The sequence below is a fragment of the Labrus bergylta genome, chromosome 14, assembly GCF_963930695.1.
Source record: "Labrus bergylta chromosome 14, fLabBer1.1, whole genome shotgun sequence".
NCBI classification, from domain to species: Eukaryota; Metazoa; Chordata; class Actinopteri; order Labriformes; family Labridae; genus Labrus; species Labrus bergylta.
The window spans coordinates 20,922,089-20,941,510 of NC_089208.1; the positions used below are offsets into that span (position 1 = coordinate 20,922,089).

General features: G+C 38.2%; 1 protein-coding gene across 4 annotated transcripts in view; it reads left to right on the forward strand.

Moving 5' to 3' along the window:
- LOC109983543 (disks large homolog 4) overlaps nucleotides 1–19,422 on the forward strand; it is a 44,655-nt gene that overhangs the window by 14,107 nt on the left and 11,126 nt on the right. For 2 of the 4 annotated variants that reach the window (XM_020633295.3, XM_020633297.3), the window contains exons 3-10: nucleotides 6,552–6,608; nucleotides 14,043–14,096; nucleotides 14,839–14,895; nucleotides 15,025–15,149; nucleotides 17,328–17,497; nucleotides 17,664–17,815; nucleotides 18,630–18,774; nucleotides 19,274–19,409. In XM_020633295.3, coding sequence (XP_020488951.1) covers nucleotides 6,552–6,608; nucleotides 14,043–14,096; nucleotides 14,839–14,895; nucleotides 15,025–15,149; nucleotides 17,328–17,497; nucleotides 17,664–17,815; nucleotides 18,630–18,774; nucleotides 19,274–19,409 — 896 coding nt within the window. The remainder of the gene's footprint in view (nucleotides 1–6,551; nucleotides 6,609–14,042; nucleotides 14,097–14,838; nucleotides 14,896–15,024; nucleotides 15,150–17,327; nucleotides 17,498–17,663; nucleotides 17,816–18,629; nucleotides 18,775–19,273; nucleotides 19,410–19,422) is intronic. The other 2 variants (XM_020633301.3, XM_065963271.1) reach the window with 2 other exon arrangements.

A 19,422-nucleotide genomic window follows, 5' to 3' on the forward strand; every position in this document is an offset into this window, starting at 1 on the left:
CAATGGCCCATCTCATATGCCCACACATTATTTAACAGTCTGATCGGCTGTGAGGACTTAAGAGGTCCTATGGTTGTTTGCTTTGAGGGGAGAAGTGTTTCGCTTTTCCCACATGGGAGTAAACTGGAGTCCTCATGGAGCAACGGTCCAATAAAATGCTCTATTTTAATAAACAGAGAGGAGACACTGACTTGTTGTGTCAAACAAATCAGAGCCTTCACCATAAGCTGTGGTTGATGAGGAGAATTCGATGGAGCAGTTTATGAATGCTGTAAAACCAAAAGAAGTGGCACTGGAGAGTCAGTTCCACTCATCTTCTGGAACAGTAGAATTCATTATTGGGCCCAGTTCACACATCTTGCTCTCAAAGAGACGGATTGTTAAATCATCGTCAGAAGTTTTTTCATGAGTCTGATTCTGTGTCTCTTTTTTTTTTTCGTTGCTCTATATCCATTTGCAGCTAAAAACGAGCAGAACAGAGTGTGAATGACTTCTGGGATTTCCTATTATGGGGCTTGTTCTATGAACAATAACAAAAACAAACAGCAGAGAGAAAGAAGCAATGTCCATTATTTGGTTGTGACAGCGTTGCTTGTCAGTTCCTGGTGTTCTTTCTGTGTTTTACCATATAAACCCCAGACAATGTTGAGAAAATGAATTCCAGACATTGTCCAGAGCAGAGGTACACATTTGCATATGAAGCACACAGTGGGAGCTTGCCTGAGTCAGACTCGTCCTACAGTTCAGTAAATACTTAGTTCGGTTTAAGTGAGGGTTGGCTCCTAGATGAGGAAGGTGGAGATTAACTGGTTTAATAATGGCAGTTTTTTATGTTTTAATCACTATAGCATGTACACTGAAGTATCTGCAATATCAATTTACATTTGTTGGCTCACTGTAAATGATGTGAACAGTGCAATGTTTGGTTCACAAACCAGCTCATTTAGACACAACACATACTTTGTACAGGAGGCTGGCAGAGAAGTCTGTGAAATGTGCAATTCAAATAATTCAGCTAATTGCTTTCTCACATGCAGCACTTCCAAGGGATGTACCATTCTTTTCTATATTGTGGTTAAATCCATTTACATATTGTAGAGACAAAACAAAAAGTCGGTGTAAGTAGCACATGTTAATCCTTTAACAACAAATTTGAGCATAATCCTGTAAACTGAAATTTCATATTTGGCTAATGAAACCAGAAAAACTAGTAAAGGAGGAAAAATGTTACTGATGAGAATATTTAATAAAATTCAGGAGACTGAGAAATATTTCCAACTAAACGTTATCTTTGAATGAAAAAACAGAAAAATAATTCCTGCTTAAGACGCTCAGCATGCGCTCTGATTGGCTGTCAAACCACTCAAGATTTAAGGCATAATGTTCCGAGATTTACGTCTCATAATACATATAATTATAATTTCAAGTGTAAGTTAAAACACATCATACATCTAGCATTACACAATACATACAGTTATACATATTTTTAAGACCTGGGTGTAAGTGTTAAGACCTGGGTTACATCTTTACAGACCAGTCCACATCCTCCTGCACACTCTCCCTGGGGTATTTCCATTGGTTGAGATCGCCTCAGACACAGGAAATTTAACACGGTGAGCTACATATATGTTGAAGACTGAATCTGGACAATGCAAATTCCAGAACATGAGCAAACTCCAATTCTACCCCCAGCAGCCTTGATAGGTTCAGGAGATGTTCTCAATTCCTCTGACTGTTCAACAGCCAAGACAGTATCCGCAGTGTTCCTCCAATCCAAGGTTAAACAGTAGGGGTGCAATGCATCTTAAATCCTACAGTTTCGATCAAATCAAAGATGTGTGTTACAGATCGGATTGCCCAAAACTTATTTCTATAACTTTTCTATTCTTCAGCTCCACTTTTACAAAACAACAAACAGGGAGCGTGTGGTGACTGACTATATTTACACTGTTTGAACTGAACAAAGCACTTTAATACAGAGTGTTTGGCTATGTCTGTAGCTACAAATTAAAGCAGGCTGTGTGAAAGGGTTATAACATGCTGATGCATGATAAACAAGACACAGTGAGAGTGAGAGGCAAAATAATGTTTGATACATATTTTATATAAACATAGCAACACTTTACAACAATTTTCTGCGAGGAAAGTCTGCACAAAACTTGTGTAAAATGTTTCAAAACACTGGACCGTCTACACATTATTACAGCAGATCCCCATGGTGCCTACAAGCACTATATAACCGCTGATTTCTTTTCAATGGGAACTCTGCAAGGGGATTTATTTTTAGTACATTTATTCTCCACCATGATCATAGATTATTCATCGGTCTGGAGATCACATGCAATTTGAACCATGGGGAGAAATCCAATCAGATCAACATTGATCCATTGCACCATAGTTAAGCAGTATGAAAACATTGAGTTAACTGCTTGAACAATAGGTTGGAATTTGACCTGTCTGATCATTCTTGATGTTTTGATACTTTATCATTGCCTCAATATAGCTCGTCATCTAGCACATGTATCAAAGGGATCAGTAATTATTCACACTGTGAGGTGGGGCTTGCTTCATTCTCACAAATCAACCATTATGAGGTCATTTAAATCTATGTCAGAGAAATGTTAAAACATGAGTGGATTCCGGTAGAGCAGATTCATTACATGACTCATTCAGCCATTTCCAAGAGGCCTACGATGTCAGGACAACCAGTCATCCCTTGAGGTCACATACAGGAAATATCTGTTCAGGCCTAATGATTACATTCTTGGTAAAAAGGCAAGCATCAGCAATCATTTATGGGTAAATATCATCAAATGTTACAACTGGGGATATTCTATTTTTTATAGATTTAAGTGTTTCCCCTACTATTCATTTGGGGTAGTGGCCCACCAGCATGACCTCCTACCACCTAAAATACAGGCAAAAATACTTAATTTAAGCAATTTATGTGCACAGAGCATGAACGTCTTTTGTCTTTTATCGATTGTTTCATCCCTTAATTTACAACGAACAAAATTGTAAATACAAATTTCAACTAATTTCAACTAATTAACTATGAATCATTTTCTCATTGCGTCTGTATGAAATTACTGAGATTTTTGATGGAGTTATTTGAAAAAAAATCATATTAACATTTTCTATTTGGGCCTTTCGTGAGTATTTGTTGTAATGTCAGAATAATCCATGTGATACAATCCAAGTCAGTTTAATTATTGAAAGTGTCAAAAAGTAACACAGCTTTAAAAAGAAAAAAAAAACTAAAAACACACATAACCGGAGAGAGAGCACCGTCTAAATGTATCTGTGTACATGAAAATAAGACAGGGTGCAGGAGTTTTCTTGCATTTTTTGTTAAATGAAAACAAGAAATCCCCCAACATTGTGTGCCCTGAGCTTCTCCAGTATTTTTGTTGCATTAGTATTGAAATATAGTTTCATTTTTACTAGTATCGTAATGTCATTTAAAATCCAGGTACTGTGACGAGTGACAACCCTAATTTGTTGTCTTGGAAGAAAATGTTTATTCAACTTTAACAGGAGATTCTTTTTACAGTGACCAGCAGGGCTTGCAGTTAAAGCGTGGGCAGTCTGCACTTCCATATCAGAATGTGTTTGTAGGAGGCAAACACTTCAGTCGAGGAGCTTCACTGGGCATTACCAGTGAAGAATTCTCAAAATAAACCGGATGCAAGTTCCCCCACATTTGTTTAATGTCTTGACGTTTGACAGCGTCAGTTTCAGGCTGTACTGTATGTCCCCACGAGTCTTTAAGGTTCAAGGCATCTTTATTGGTAGTATTATATATTTTTAGTGCAGACAGGAGATTAACCACTTAACCATTACAATCTGACCTCTGAAAGCCTTTCTTTGAAATCAGCTTGAAAAACTGCATTTAACTGGAGGGTGGCCAAGCGATTTGTGATAAAGAAAGACAGAATCATCACAACAAGACAGCCAAGCTGAAGATGATGCAGGAGAAATTCTAGACTGTTCACAGCCCTGTCTGTTATGATTTTATAACATGACTGCGCACCATGAATTAACTGCGTATTACTCAAGTGTTTTTCTAGCATGAATCTCTTGGGCCTAGTATAAAGGAGCTTTCTTACTTCAAAATAAATGTAGGTTAAAGAATTACACACTAGTGCTGATTGAATACTTTGATCTTAAAGTTTGAGAAGAAGAACTGTTGGGTTTATTTGCTGTATTCTGTGGGCTGACAATGTTTTGTGCGCCATGTTATGTACAAGGTTGTGTACTTGATGCAGGTTTCCTGACACCATGTGCCTATAAATAAACCACTCCTTGGCTCAAGTATTCTGATAAAACACATTTTAAACAGATTTTTCCCTTTCCGTTATCATGTTTATTTAACTGCTTAAATTAAACCTTTTGCTGGGGTGTTGTTTAAACCATCCAACGGGTAATATGTCACAGTCAAAAAGGAAGCAAAATCTGTTATATTTTATCTTTTATGTGCAGCTTCCTAAATTCTATTCCAGCTGGAGACCTTTGTGGCATGACATATTATCTGTTTGACAGGCACACTAAGTAAGTAGCCTAAGTGCTAGCGTCTAGAGCGCTACATTTATTCTCAAGCTGATAAATGTGACACCCACAAACTCCAAATGCAAACAAAGCTGGAGCCTCTCTGACAGTGACAGATCTAAGAACTACATGAATACAGTATGGTCGGTTTCTCGCTACTTTGGTTTCTCTGCAGCACAAAAGTATTTCTATCTGAGGGAATGTGAGGTTTAGAATTGCACTGCAATAACATTTCCTACATATCTTCCACCCATAATATGAGCAAAAAATATGCAGTTTTTAAAAGCTTGTTTAATCTGTCGTATCTTTCTGAACATAGAATTTTGATATTTCCTCCTGTATGCGAATTAAAAAATCCGGTTTAAGTACTTGTGCAGAAAATACTGATTTAAAACTTTAGGGTGAGATCCAAACCAGTCTTATAAACACACATATTTAAAGTGGTGGAAAGAAGTAATTGATTTCAAAATGAGAGCAACAAAAATAGTAGTAGAAACGTACACATACTGCAACAAAACTCTGTCTTCTGATGAAAGTAAAAATGTTGATGTTGTTCTTGTTGTCTTGGGAGCTAGGGTTGGCCCAAATTCTATTTCTGGAATACTGCCATAATTTATGAAGTCTTGTATTTTTCTTCAGGGACAACTGAATGCATTATGAAAAATACAGGTCTGGGCTCATCTTAGTTCAAAGTGGATCGTTTGCATGACTTTATGACACTGGTTTGCATTGTTGGATGTGCATGAAAAAAAAAAAGGAGCTCAATCCCAGGCCGATGGCCGTTGATAAACACTGTTGAAGACATTTTGTTTTTCAGCCACTCTGCCTTTTGTGACTGAACATTTTATTTATGTGTGCTGCTGTATTGTGACATGTAGATCCAGGCAAATCTAAATATGTTAGATAAAATAACATAATTCTTTTGGATTGATATTATTAAATGTATATTTAGAGTAATGTTTCTAATGATGATGATTGATGATGATGGTGATGGCAGGCATATCTGGACTTTGAGTTTCCACTTGAATTAAGACAGAAGGCTGCAGGAATAAGTCTTCTAACCTAGTTCACATACAGAATTCTTCCAGTTACACTGTCTGGAAGTCAACAGGATTTCATTTTGTATTATTTCATTTTATGATGCTTTGTCAGTGAAAATGTGCTATCCCTGTCACAATCTGTTAATCCCTAAGACAGTATAACAATGCCCTAATGGTGGTTCAAATTTGACATTTTGGTGTTGGGACCCCTGGGCATTGTCTCGTCATACAGTATGTGACTTCAGTGGACACCCTAGCGACATCAATCCCATATTCCTTATTTTTACATCTCTTTAAGAGTTATGTGCTTTTCCTTCATTTTCCACACTGCACAACTCCCCTCCTGCACCTGTCTGCTGCCTGTGTCTGGTTCTAGAAAGGTTAAGAAGGGGGAGGCATCAAGCTGTCTGTTGAATCCATTTACCTGCCAGGAAATTGTCAAATTAATGTTGTCTGGTTAAATAAAGCGACTTTAATGCTTCTCTATTTTCTTCTCTACTGTAACAAGTACAGCTGTGTATGTGCTTTTGAGCAAGCAATTAAGCCTTCAAAGTTTCCAGGATAGCCCTTGTGTAGTTTTTCGTAACACTGTACACTGCTCTTTATATGATAAACTCCTTAAGGTTTCCAGAGTTTAGTATATAGTGTGCTAGTATATGTATTACAATTTGAGGTAAAACAGTATTGCTGTAAAGTGTGGTTATGTAACTGTTATATGCCTAGCATATAGTATAAGCACATTACAGAATTCATAAATTATATATTGCAGTTTAAATATTTTAGTGTAATAGTTGTATCCCAGTTTTGGTTTAGCTCAGCTGTGAACGAAGAGAGCGTCATAGATTAACTTGTCAACATCTTCGCTAATAAATTAAGAAGGAAGACAAAGTGGTACCCATTGTTCTCCCCCTGTACCCTTCGGCATGCCCTGCAATATTATCCTCTCCTTTTGTTGTTTTGCAGCCTGTGTTGATGTCTACGGGACACACTCCAATGTACACCTCCGCTGTTTCCACACTGGTAAGAGCACCCCTATCTGTGCCGCTCCGTCACCCTGAAATTTAGCGTCAGTACCATCATCCGTCATCATCATCAGTCTGAATTGTGTCCTCATTTCTTGTCTCTGCTGCATTTGGTGTCACTTAAAGTTTGGCTGTCTAATTGCAGACAGACATCTGCCTGTTCAAACCATTCTATCTGTAGTGCCAAAGTATGAGGTCATCTGTTTGATGATATCAGTGTGCTCATGCTCTTTCTCATTTAAATCTCCCTTGTCTGACAGATTAGTTCCGCCTGCACTCAATGACTGTTTCTGGGGTCTTAAATAACATAACTGGAACTGATGTTTTTTTATTTGTTATCCTCCCAGCACACAGTGATGTCGAATACCTTTTGCAAAGTATTCATATTGCTATGTTCAAGTGTTGCTGCATTCTTGTACCTATGCCACTGAACACGGTGGATTATGTTCCAGTTTTTCAAAACAACATATTCTGCATTAACGTAAAATACCTAACCTGAAGTATGCATATCCAAGGAAATGTTGCAATGCTTTTATGGAGAGATTAGTAATAAAGAAACTATTAATAATGTGTGTTCACTGTTAAAGGTACAGTGGTATTTGGAATATGTAATAAAGCATGAGGGTTTGATAGATGGATATGGTCTTTTTGCAGGACTGACTGAAGCCTGTAGGTGTCAGTGTTAGTCTATGCCCAATGGCTTTTGAGACAATGAAAGAAGGTTCTACTCCTTTTTACAAACAAAAACATTATAATCAGACAACTTGCATGAGCATTATGTACCATGGATTACTGGGCACTGTGTTGTGAAAATGATGTGATGACAAAGAAAAAGTTAAGGCTAAGTAGTAATTACCTTTTAAATTAAGAAAAAAACAAAAACAAGTTGTGATTTAAAGACATCAATGGCACGAATAATTAAGAATTATTTTGAAAGAGAAAGACTGTGTCATTGCAAGGAGTGTACTATAAAATGTGGCTCTCAGTCTTTCTGTCTCTGTGGAACAAGTAGTTGCTCCTGTAACTATTCGTCATTTCTTGTCTCTGTCTGCTTGCCCCGACCTTGAACGCATCCTTTCTAATAGTGCCTGCTTATAATCAGTGGGGTTTACACATTGGACATTCTGCACACTGAAGCACAATGTCTTAACACCACACACACACACACACACACACACACACACACACACACAGACACACACACACACACACACACAAACAGAAGAACTTCATTCTGAATATGAATGGATTCAATTTTCTACACTGGTTAGGTTAAAGTATGAATTGTCTCCAAGATGCATTGCAGGAACCCCTCTGATTACGTGAGTGCGTGTGTGGGTGCCTCTGCAGCCGCCGCTGTGTGGTTGTCATTGAGGTGTAGGTGGTGTCGTCAGTCTGTCTCTTTATTGCTTTAATGGTGTGGGGTTTGCCAGTACTGTTCCAGGCCCCAATGATTTATGGGTATGATTGTCTCTGGAAGCACTGCAATGGTTTGGCAAAGTAAGAAAAGGTCTTTGGGTTATGCACATGATTTAGCGAAGAGGTGCTTTAGCTTCAAATCACATATATTATATTTTTAAACTTATAGCTTAGTGTAATTACAACAGATTTCTTGCACACTGCAGAGAACTTTTGATATTGATCAGAGCTCATATTAATTAAACTTCATATCGCTTCCACTCTATGTGAGACTGTAAGTCTTTCTTGTATCATGGGGTTCCATAAATTGCAATGACATCGTGTACTGTTCTATCTGCTGTGAACAGCATTGAGAGTTCATCTTCAATTTACAGCAAACAAAAGATCCAAATATATTATGTTGTATGACATATTATACAAACAATGCAGCAAACTAAATCTCCAGCACAAGAAAGGGACTCTTTTTTTGGTTCCTTTTATAAATAATAGAGTTAAGAAAAGAGGTTTTTAAAAGGGTTGTTTCTGAAAACTACTGCAAAGCTAATGAGCTTAAGGTCTTGAACTGTCCCTGTTGCAGCTATTTCCTTAACTTTGCAGTGTTTCCCAGAGGCATCTAACTATTGAGCTAAGCCTGGCTGAATTTATTTTTCAGGATACTCTTTCACATTTCACATACATTTAACAAAGAGGGCTTCCCTCAGTGTGTGTGCGACTCTGTTAAGTACCCTGGAGGCAGGGCTCAAACATTTTACCTGACATAGATCTGTCTCAAAAAGAATTTAAAGGAAAAAGGTTGGGTTTTTTTCCTGATGCATAAGGTACATGTATTTTAACAGAGTTACTGAACTGCAAACATTACACAACACAAATGCCATTTATCATTCACTTGAAAAGCCTGGAGTGAAGACCAGCAGGCACAAAGAGCTTACTGACGACCCAAACACCCATTTTATATTCCACTCTGTCTATTTTAATCATAAAACATGCCTATCACTTTCTCTCCTCTCTAACCATAGAACTGTTACCATACGTAATCCTTTACCACAAATCCTTCTCAGACAAAACCCCTCTTTAATGTGTTTGACACTTCAGTGTGGGAAAAAGGCAGTTGTTTTTAATGTAAGGATACAATTACTGTTTTCCATAGTGTTCCCCAAGAGTCCTCCATTATCCCTTCCCCTGTCTGCTCTGCACTCTTGTCTGCTTGGTATCTTGTTTCTATCTTTATTCTCTCTGTCCTCCTTACTTTTCTTTAATAAATGTTTAAATATGTCCCTGCAGCTTCGGTGTAATTACAGTGCAGCAGCAGCTCAGGTCCTTAGGGAAGAAGTGGGGAGAGAGAGACAGAGGAAAAAAATATACGCATGCAAAAAAAAGGAGGAGAGAGCTGTTCTTGCTGAATGGCAGAGTGAGACTGATAGAGAGGGCCTTGTAATATTAAGGGTGAGAAAATTAGATAGGTAGGGTGAGGAGTTTTATTTGACAAGATGAGAACGTCAGCTGACAGCTTGTCCTTCAGCATGTCCTTACATAAGTCTGTTTAGAGAGCGTCTGTGTGTGTATATGAGCTCATATATATATATCACGCCTGCTGATCCATCTGTCATTAGAAGAAAGATGTAGATTCATTTTGATATTTCACAGTTTTTTCTGATTTCCATTAGAACTTTTGTGGCTTGGTAAGGCTACTTAATGATGTAGTATTGGAGAAAATGTACATAATATAGGAAAAATGATGTGATATCAAGCTGCAATCTACCAGCTTTCTGCCAGTACTGTTTAGCTGGCAACAGCCTCTCACTTTCAAGTGCTCCTTAAGACAAGTCAGGCCACTTTTAGCTGCTTGTCCTTCAAAGTTCAGCCAAAGTGTAATTCCTCCCACTCTCACATAGCCAGGGCAGACAGTTAAGTAATTGCCATCAAACTTTCCTACACGCTCGACTTTCCTGAGCGGAGGGGGTGGGCGGGGTACAGTACAGTAGCAGCAGAAAATATGAACTGCGTTCTCACTGAGCACAGACCAGCAGCAGGGAGGCACCGCTATCACAGCCACTGCCACAGCTGACGAGGAATGAAAGGATCTGTTTGTTCAGTTTTACTCTGAATGGGTGATTTCTGAAGAAAGGACTGTTCTTTCTCAATAAGGACAAGCCTCCTCAAAAATGAGTGATTTCTATAACTGGAGCTTTGGTTTTGGAGGATGGTGCAGGGCTTTCTGCAATGAAGTCTATGAAACGACTCAGCAGGACGAGGACACTTATTAAGCGGTGCTTTCTGTGATTCTGGATCTAGAATTATTTAAATGTCTTAAAACGTGTTGTATCCGTAGAATGCTATCTCAGTTGTTATGTTTTATTTGAATGGAGAACAAAGCAAAGCTGAGAGGGCTTTTGTTAGCTTAAAAAAGGTCTCTGTTAATTGGGGCAATCAGGTTGCTCTGAGGTTCTGTTGTGGCTGTTATGGCTATAATGCTACAGTATGTAAAAAATGTTTTTGTGGGACTGCTGAGAGGGCACTCAAACTCTTAGGCACACTCTTGGTGGATGTGTATGCCATTTTGTGAGATGAGCAGGTTTTACACAAAGTATCAAGGCTGATTGATATTTCATTACTGGATCAGAATGTTCATGTCCGTGTGGTATGCCAAAAAGATGGGCTGCCGGTTCCTCGACAATGTTCGGAAAGCCAAGTATCATCGGCATTATAAGCTGGTAGGCACTTTTCAAACATTTTTTCTCCCTTTTTTTTTTTTTTTAACTAAGGTTGTACTTAAAATGTGATAGAAATCTATAAGAAAATGTCATGTGAAGTAGCTCAGAAAGGTGCTTGAAGAGTACGTTTGATTACCTTTTTTTTTCTTAATACACCAAGAGGTACTTTTGGTACTGTTTATCTGATTAGGGAACTCAGGTTAAGGCTCAAGCTGCTGCAGCCTACAATAGATTGTTTAATCACAGTTAGGCTGAGTAATCATATCTGGTAAAGTAATTAAATCAACCTCAGGCTGAATGTACGTTTCTGCAGGTATAGTGTTTTTTCCTCTAATAGTTTCTTTCATTATCATCACGCTCCACCAAACCATGAGCTGTAGGCACCCACCAACTCCACATCACAAGAGCCCTCACAAAGGAGTATGCGAACACATATTCCTGCACTCTGCAGATATAAATGTGGGATGCAATGAAGAGCCAATAAGTGAGCCATTTGCAAAATTAACCTCTGTCACATCCTGCAATTAAACCCACACATGAGCACAGAGGCAGCTCGCCAGCCACGCACAAAAATCACAGCTACACGTCACAAAACACTTCACATTCACAAAAGTCTTTTCATTTCCATTTGTTGAACAGCTCTGGACAGTGCTAAAAATGGAGCAGTCAGGATCATTTGTGCTGTTAGCTATATGGGTCTCTTTTGCTTTAACAGAAGAGCAGCAGATGCATGCTGAAGACTTGCAATTCAAATGGTAATTCATAATGCTCATTGCACAACATCTCCTTCATGAAACATATACCAGTAGTTTGACATTGGGTATTACATAGTAGAGGTGACTACGCTGTTTATTGACTGATTGGCTTTTGTGTTAACAGCTTTCCTCGTTCTGCTGCATGGTTTGCAGGACATGCAGCATTAAAGATTCACTAATATGCCATCTCTGGTTTGTATTCAGTTCCAGCTAAACCATCCTCTATGATGGCAGTGGAGTATTTTTTGCACACTTAATCCGACCAGAATAAGCAAAGACACCGAGAGTTGTTTTCAATATTGTTAAGCTTGACTTGGTAAATGTCAATATTATTGGCATTTTTGTAATCTTTCAGTAAAAACTGTCTCTCAGACAGAGAGGGATGTGAACATGCACAGACTGTGTTATGAGCCTCAGACCAGGCGGGTGAATGCAGGTACACGTGCATGAAGCAGATCGAGTGCCTGCTCTCCCCGCTTACATTTCTGCTGGCTATAAATATGATTTTTGTCACTAGACAATTAATTTAGAGGTGGAGTCATTGTTCATCGCAGTTTGTTAACACAACATTCATCCTGGGCCCATCGCCCCTAGAACCGCACACTCACTGCAGGATTTACTGCTGTTACCTACACTACACGCTACCTCACGCTAGCACAAGCTTACCACTGGCAACTGGCCTGTCCAACAGTAAGCAGGCCAACTTTGTGTGTCCGCGGGAAAGAAGCTAACCAAAGGTTCACCCTTGTTTTGGCAAGAGCTCTATCAGTGTTGTGTTTCCCCTCACTAAGATGATATTATCTCTACTTTGCTGTTACATCCAAGTCTATATTTCATTTCTTTAGGAAAACGCTAATGATATACGTTAAAGTTTTGTTCAGCCACACAGCCTGTTAAAGCCACACAGCCAAACGATTAAGCTGCACACAGATTGTGTTCAGCACAATATTAAAGCTGTATCATTTTATGGGGGGGACTTATCAAACTACATTTGTTTTTACAACATGTCGTTTGATATTACTCTTAATAATGACAGTTCAAATTAAGATTATTTATCCTGCTTTGAGCCCACAAAGTGAGATGTAGCCTTCAGAAGAGCTAAGATATTTGTGTTGGTAACAAAATTTAGCATTGTTGTGTGTGGTAAAGACTTTACATAATAAACAGATTTTTACAGTAGGGCTATTCTCTTGGTTCCACAGAAATAATAATAAACATGAGGACATGTTATCTTAAAATTACACTGGCTATAATTTTTTTCTCAACTCTATTATATTAAAATATATATATATGTATTTTAATATATCGTCCCTGAATTGGATCGTAGATTGGTAGCTCTAGAGAAGCGTAACGTATTGAATCTTTTTGTAAATAAGAGATTCCCACCCCTATTGATATTTGTTTTTAAAAATTATAAAGAAAATTATTTTATTTTTTTTAAGCTGAAACGTTCAGTTGTGTGGTTGTGTAGTGTGTACTTGTGTGTGCCCGAGCTGTCGGGACTGTGAAGGTCAGCGGGCTGATTTTATGCTGCTGGTTGCTGCTCTGTAAGCACTTTTGATGCTGAGGTCTTTCCCATGCTAATCAGCATGGCACAGCACAGTGACAGAAATAAAAAAAAAACAGGAGTGCCAATGGGGAAATCAGGCTGTGTTCACCAAAGAGAACAGTAGGTGGTGTGTTTACTTCTTCCAACATCAAATAGCTTGATGATGAAAGTGAACCCTTGAAAGCATAAAAATGTATTGTAGAGAAATTGCATTAAAAAGGAGAGCAATCAGAACAGTGTGTAGAGGTTAACTGTCACACTTCAGATGAGAAAAATCCCAAAGAGTTTACCCAAACCAAAATCCTGTCCTCTTCCTCTCTATCTCCCTGTCTCTTACTTTCAAGTCTTTTCTGTGTAACGATCCTGAAAAACAATGTGATCTGCTTTTCTGTGATATCCATAAAGGATGCATTTAAAGTCTGGTACCATGTATACTGATTATCATGCATGCTGATATTACAGTCATTGATAAAAAAAAAAAAATGTATCCAACTATTCTGTCTGTCATTGCCTTGTTACCCAGTTTTATTTCCTGATTAAGCCTTTGAGTGGGCTGGGCGATTGCCACCATGAGCTGTCAATGTGTCTACACATTAATCACTGAGAGATTTGTTGGGAAACAACTGATGGGCAGGAGGCAGATCTTTGAAACCACAGTGGCTATTACATTCAAGCTTGTAATTAAACCAACAAGTACACCAAGATGAAACAAAGGACAAGAGTTTGAAGAAAAAAAAAAAACACAGGGGCTATCATGAATTATTAGTATCTCTATCTTGGGAGAAAAAATAACAAATGGCTCTCCAGCAGAGCTTTATCCATCAACATAGTGACAACCATAGCAGAATGAGAACAGTATTATCATGGTGGAGAGCTAAAATGGCTCTTGGCTGCTACTGAACATTTCAGGAATATACTGAGAACTCATCCAGGAGCTGCCTCATCTTTGTGTTTCTGCCATCATTTCTTAATAATGTTTATTCTCTCTCTGCCTCCAGGGAAATACTCCTCCAGTGGTGGTGAACACTGACACACTCGATGGCTCCCCATATGTAAGGATTATGTTTAATCTGTCTTTTATTGTGTTATTATGTTAGACTTAATCACAGAACTAACAGAACAGCCTACAGTATATTCAGTCTGTATTGTAAGTAATTCCATTCATTTCCAAAGCATCCAGGTACGTCTTTGCCCATGGTTTCAGTCTGAATAATAACAGTCATTCATTTATTTATTTTTAATTAAAATTGGGATTCCATCTTTTTTTTTTTTTTTTTTACATTTAACACAAATGAAACAATTAGATTCTTATTTCTTTAAACCTTGAATATTCTTTCACGAAACTGCAAAAGATGAGAGAATGAGGCTTCTCAGAGTAAGTCTTACATCAACAGAGGAGTGTTTTTGCACCATTACAGCAATAAGTTAAGTTGTTTTCTAGGTCAGCACCAAAAACAGTGAAGCCTGGATTCTTTAAATTCCTCTTCCTCAGAGACTCGCTTAATTGTAGAAGTAAAAAACTGATGTGAAGCAAAGTTTTACAGCCAGAAGATGAATTTAAAAGAAGAAGAATAGTTGATTAACTACCTGCAGGTACCACAATGGTACACACATACAGTTTGTAAAAGAGTAGGAAGGTTCATTTTGGATCAAATTTAGCAGAGTAATTTCTGGACATACACGTCAGTTGATTCATTATATTGGCTTGTATTGTTAATTTGTACAAAAGTAAAACTGGTATCTGAATGATTGAACAATATTTTACCGACGACACTAAACTACGTCTTCTGACAGGTAAATGGAACAGAAGGGGAAATCGAGTATGAGGAGATCACACTGGAGAGAGTGAGTGTGAGAAAACGTTTTTGTTTCTTTTCTATGTGTGATTCAAGACATTTTACAGCTCTCGTTCAATTTCTACCACACTGAATAACTTTGATGTGAATAATAATGCCTTGTTTAAAATATTTACTCCTGCAGGGTAACTCAGGCCTTGGCTTCAGCATAGCAGGAGGAACAGATAACCCCCATGTGGGAGACGACCCCAGCATCTTCATCACCAAAATCATACCTGGAGGAGCCGCAGCTCAGGATGGACGGCTCAGGTAAATCTGCACACACAAGGATCTACAATAAACAACCCACCAGCCTGCAAATGCATTCATTAATGCTTATTCGAACAAGAACCTTCAGGAATACCAGGCAAGGTAGACTTCAAATCCTGCTCTTACACTAGAACTAGCACAACCTTCCTGCACATTTACTTTCATATTCAGGGATAGAGACAACCAGACAACCTGCTACAAGCAAACACACTTAAGAGTACACGAACAAACTCTTCATTTTAAGTCCAAAGTATTGTTCTACACAACTACAGCCTATTAAGTGTCAAACCTGTTCGACATCAAAGTTGCATCAGAAAGAACCTGCTTTTAAGATTCAAGACCTGAATGCCTTAACGGAAAAAATATCCTCAACCTTTTTATCAGGTCTAAGCAATTCATTGCATTCATTGTGCAGGTTTTATATGATATAAGAGGACCAACTGTAAACATATAGCACATTAAAGTTGTGTTCACCAGGTTTAGCAGCAGTGAATAAAACTTACTGATCTCACAGCAAAGATTTGATAGGTCGAGGCTACATTAGTATCAAAACATGATGTAAGATGATAATAATTGTCTTAAATACAAAAAAAAGAAAAAACCTGAATTAGTAGGAAATTCAGGGTAGGAAAATAAATAGACGCTATGTGCTTTTTCCCTGGATTTTTTTTTTCAAATGAGTTATAGGGTTGAGCAGCAACATAGGCGTCCTTCCCTTCCTCTTCTTTACAGTTGACCTATAAATGTCCATCTGGAAAGACTGCTGAGTCTAAAGCAGGCCTGGAGAAAACACTTACATATGCCTGAATGCAGAGGTTTTTTCTTTAGCCTTTACTGTCTGCTGAGGGCAACATAACCCAAGTATGTTGAGGAAATACAAAGAATCTTGTTTCTCCGTGAAAGCCTTACAGAACCTGTTTATTCACTGATGTAAAATGCATGCTTTTTTGATGGTCTGCAGCCACTTTTGGATGTTTTGGATGGTGTGTGCAAAATGAAAATTTGGGGGGGAAAATTAGTAATTGTTAAAAAAAAGACCACATTGAAGTGTCCTAGTTAAAAGGGTAGTCATGCTGTGAAGGTATATTCCTTTATTTGTTGGTAGTGGTCGAGGGGAAAAGAGCAATGATACAAAATCTGTATAGATTTGATTTGGAGCAGGACTGCTGCTCAGGTCGGTGGAAGAACCTCTGGGGACTGGTTGATGGAAACTGGAGATGAACTGTGGAGGAGCATTAACCTGACACTGGAAAGAGAACCTAAGGATTTCAAAGTTGGAGTCAATGAGATCAATAGGTCATAAAAGCTGTTGCAAATCTGACTTGTTTTTAAACTAACAAAATGAAGAGCCTCAGCCAGCTCATTAAATATAGAGAGTGGAAAAACAAAGAAAGGGACAGAGAAAATATAAATGTAGAGCAAGAAATAGAGGCTATAATCTGAATGTATTTGATATAGAAAGTCACAAACATAATGAACATTCACTTAAGTCATCAATGAACTGAATCAAATGTTAGTGTCAGCAGTGAACAGAAATAAAAAAAAGGCACATGTTGAAGATCACCATAACTAACAGCAACAATAAGACAATAAAACTGATCTCACATCTGCCATTCACCTGAAAGCGTGAAAGCGTCATTAGCTGGCAATGTTGGAAGCAGGAGAAGTTAGTGACACAAAGATAAGAAAGCTATACTTTTGCAGCCCTTAAAAATGTTGTACACTTCAATTTTCTTGTCCAGAAAATCTGTTTTAAACAGGTTAATAGAACAGAGATAAGTGGAGAGTTTAGGCCTTTCAAGGGACAATCTGTATTACTGAAAATAGCTATTCCCTCAAAATCTAATTTTTTGGAACTCAGTTTTTCATTAACACACAGGCTACTCTATCACTTCAAGGATCGATTCCTCATCAATTTTCTAAAGAGTTCACACAAAAAGAACTGTACTGCAGCGCACCCTCCTGCTAGATCAATAGGAGAGGTGTTAATACCAACTTTAATATTAAACAGTGATAGGAGGGGCAAAGGCCAGATGTCTGATGTCCATTGTAACTGATGCCAAATACAGCTTAAGCTGAAGATTTACTGACCCCTCTTGGAGAGGATAACACTCAATGTATTTAGCAAAACAAAAGTTACATGCTGTATTTTCCCTCTCCCCCTCTCTTTATTCTTAGTGTGAACGACTGCATCCTATTTGTGAATGATGTTGACGTAAGAGAGGTGACACACAGCCAAGCTGTTGAGGCTCTTAAGGAGGCTGGTGCTATCGTACGCCTTTATGTTCTCCGCAGAAAACCAGCAGCAGAGAAAGTCGCTGAAATCAAACTCATCAAAGGGCCTAAAGGTATGTGGAAGTGTGGATCGGTGTACAGCATAACCGCTTTCTGTGTGGGCTTAGGAATTCTTTATACCCAGCTAAGCTTTGCCCCTCTGGATTTAACAAATCTGCTCTGTGTTAACCCATACCCTCTTTGCTCACTCTCTGCCTTTCTCATGACTCCCTTTTACAGGATTAGGTTTCAGCATTGCTGGAGGGGTGGGTAACCAGCATATACCAGGAGATAACAGTATCTATGTCACCAAGATCATTGAAGGTGGCGCTGCTCATAAAGATGGTCGTCTGCAGATTGGGGACAAGATCTTAGCAGTTGGTCATTCAAATGTAATAATTGTTGCATATCTACATGCCCACACATACACATACAATTTAAGCACACAGACAGACATTTACACACTTACACATTTTGCGTATATTAGCAGCATTGATGTATCAAGAGCCAAAAATTATAGCTGTAATTTTCATCGCCTTAAATTACTTTAATTAAAATGGTAATAGATGTGTAGGATGGGATAAATGTTAAGCTGTAGTATCGCTGCAAGGATACTTAAGCAGCCAATATTGCCATCTGCTGGAGAACAGAGAGTTTTACAAAGCAGCTGATGGTGTGCTCAACACCAGCAACCTCAAAATGGTGCTTTGTTTCTACTAAATGGTGCCTGAGCAAATGCTTCACCTCTAAAAGTTAATATGGAACATGGCAAAATGTTTGTGCTCATTTATGAATACGCAAATAAATACATTTAACAACAAAATATTGATCAATCATGTGGCACAATGCTCGTTTTGTTACTTTGTTATTTTATTTTTTTAGCTGAGCTAATTATTACTGGAAGACATTAGATATATTTGTTTACAACATAATTATTGTATTGAAAGATTTTAGGTAATGTTGTTCAAGTATGCAATATAAACAATACAGAAAATGCTAAGCAATTTATCTTATATATCTAGAGTAAGGAAATAATTCATGATCCAGTCAAGTTGATCCCCATCCCATCTTTGATACGTTCACATTTATCAAAAATATAAATACAAATGTGTTAGTTAGGGGGGCGGGATCCAGGGTTGACATTTAGAGCTTCGTAGTATGCTGTAGGAGATCCTGATGCGTTTCTCCGCTTGTCTCAAATAACAGGTTAACAACGTGTGTCTGGAGGACGTGATGCATGAGGATGCAGTGGGGGCGCTGAAGAACACAGCCGAGGTGGTGTACCTCAGGGTGGCCAAGCCCAACAACTTGTACCTGACCAACTCCTACAACCCCCCAGACCTCACCAGCAGTAAGCTGTTTTCAGTGGAAAAAATATTTCATCAGTGTTCATTTTTATTCTGAATTATATCTACACCTGGCTTAAAATAAGACCATATCCTTACTGCTTTTAATGATGAATTTAAAGTAGAAAACACAACAAGGGAGAATTTCATATTTTGAGCAGTGGCTAAAAATAGAGTTGCGATCATGCCATCTTTCTTAACTACTGAAGATGACTAGGTCTGATATAATTCAAAGCTATGGTGAACAAATTCAAGGTTTTACTCCTCACAAACCCACTAGACTTTCCCTTGACCCAAAAACTGCTTGTTAAAAGTCTGTCCTTGAAGCAACTCAAACTAAACATTAAAAAAATATATATATATATATTTTTCTTTTTTTTTCAAATGCAATTGAGGAATATTTTCATTTTGGCTGAAAAGTCATGTTTAAGATGTGTTAAATCATTACATTCCTTGGGAAATGCATTTAAGTTATAACTCATGGTTCTATGTTTTTCTTTTCAGCATATTCTCATATGGACACTGAACTCAGTCACCCCAACTATCTAGGATCAGATTACCCACAAGCCCTAACTCCCACCTCACCTAGTCGATTTTCTCCTGTTCTTCATGGCATGATGGGAGATGATGACATCCCCAGGTGAGCAATAATC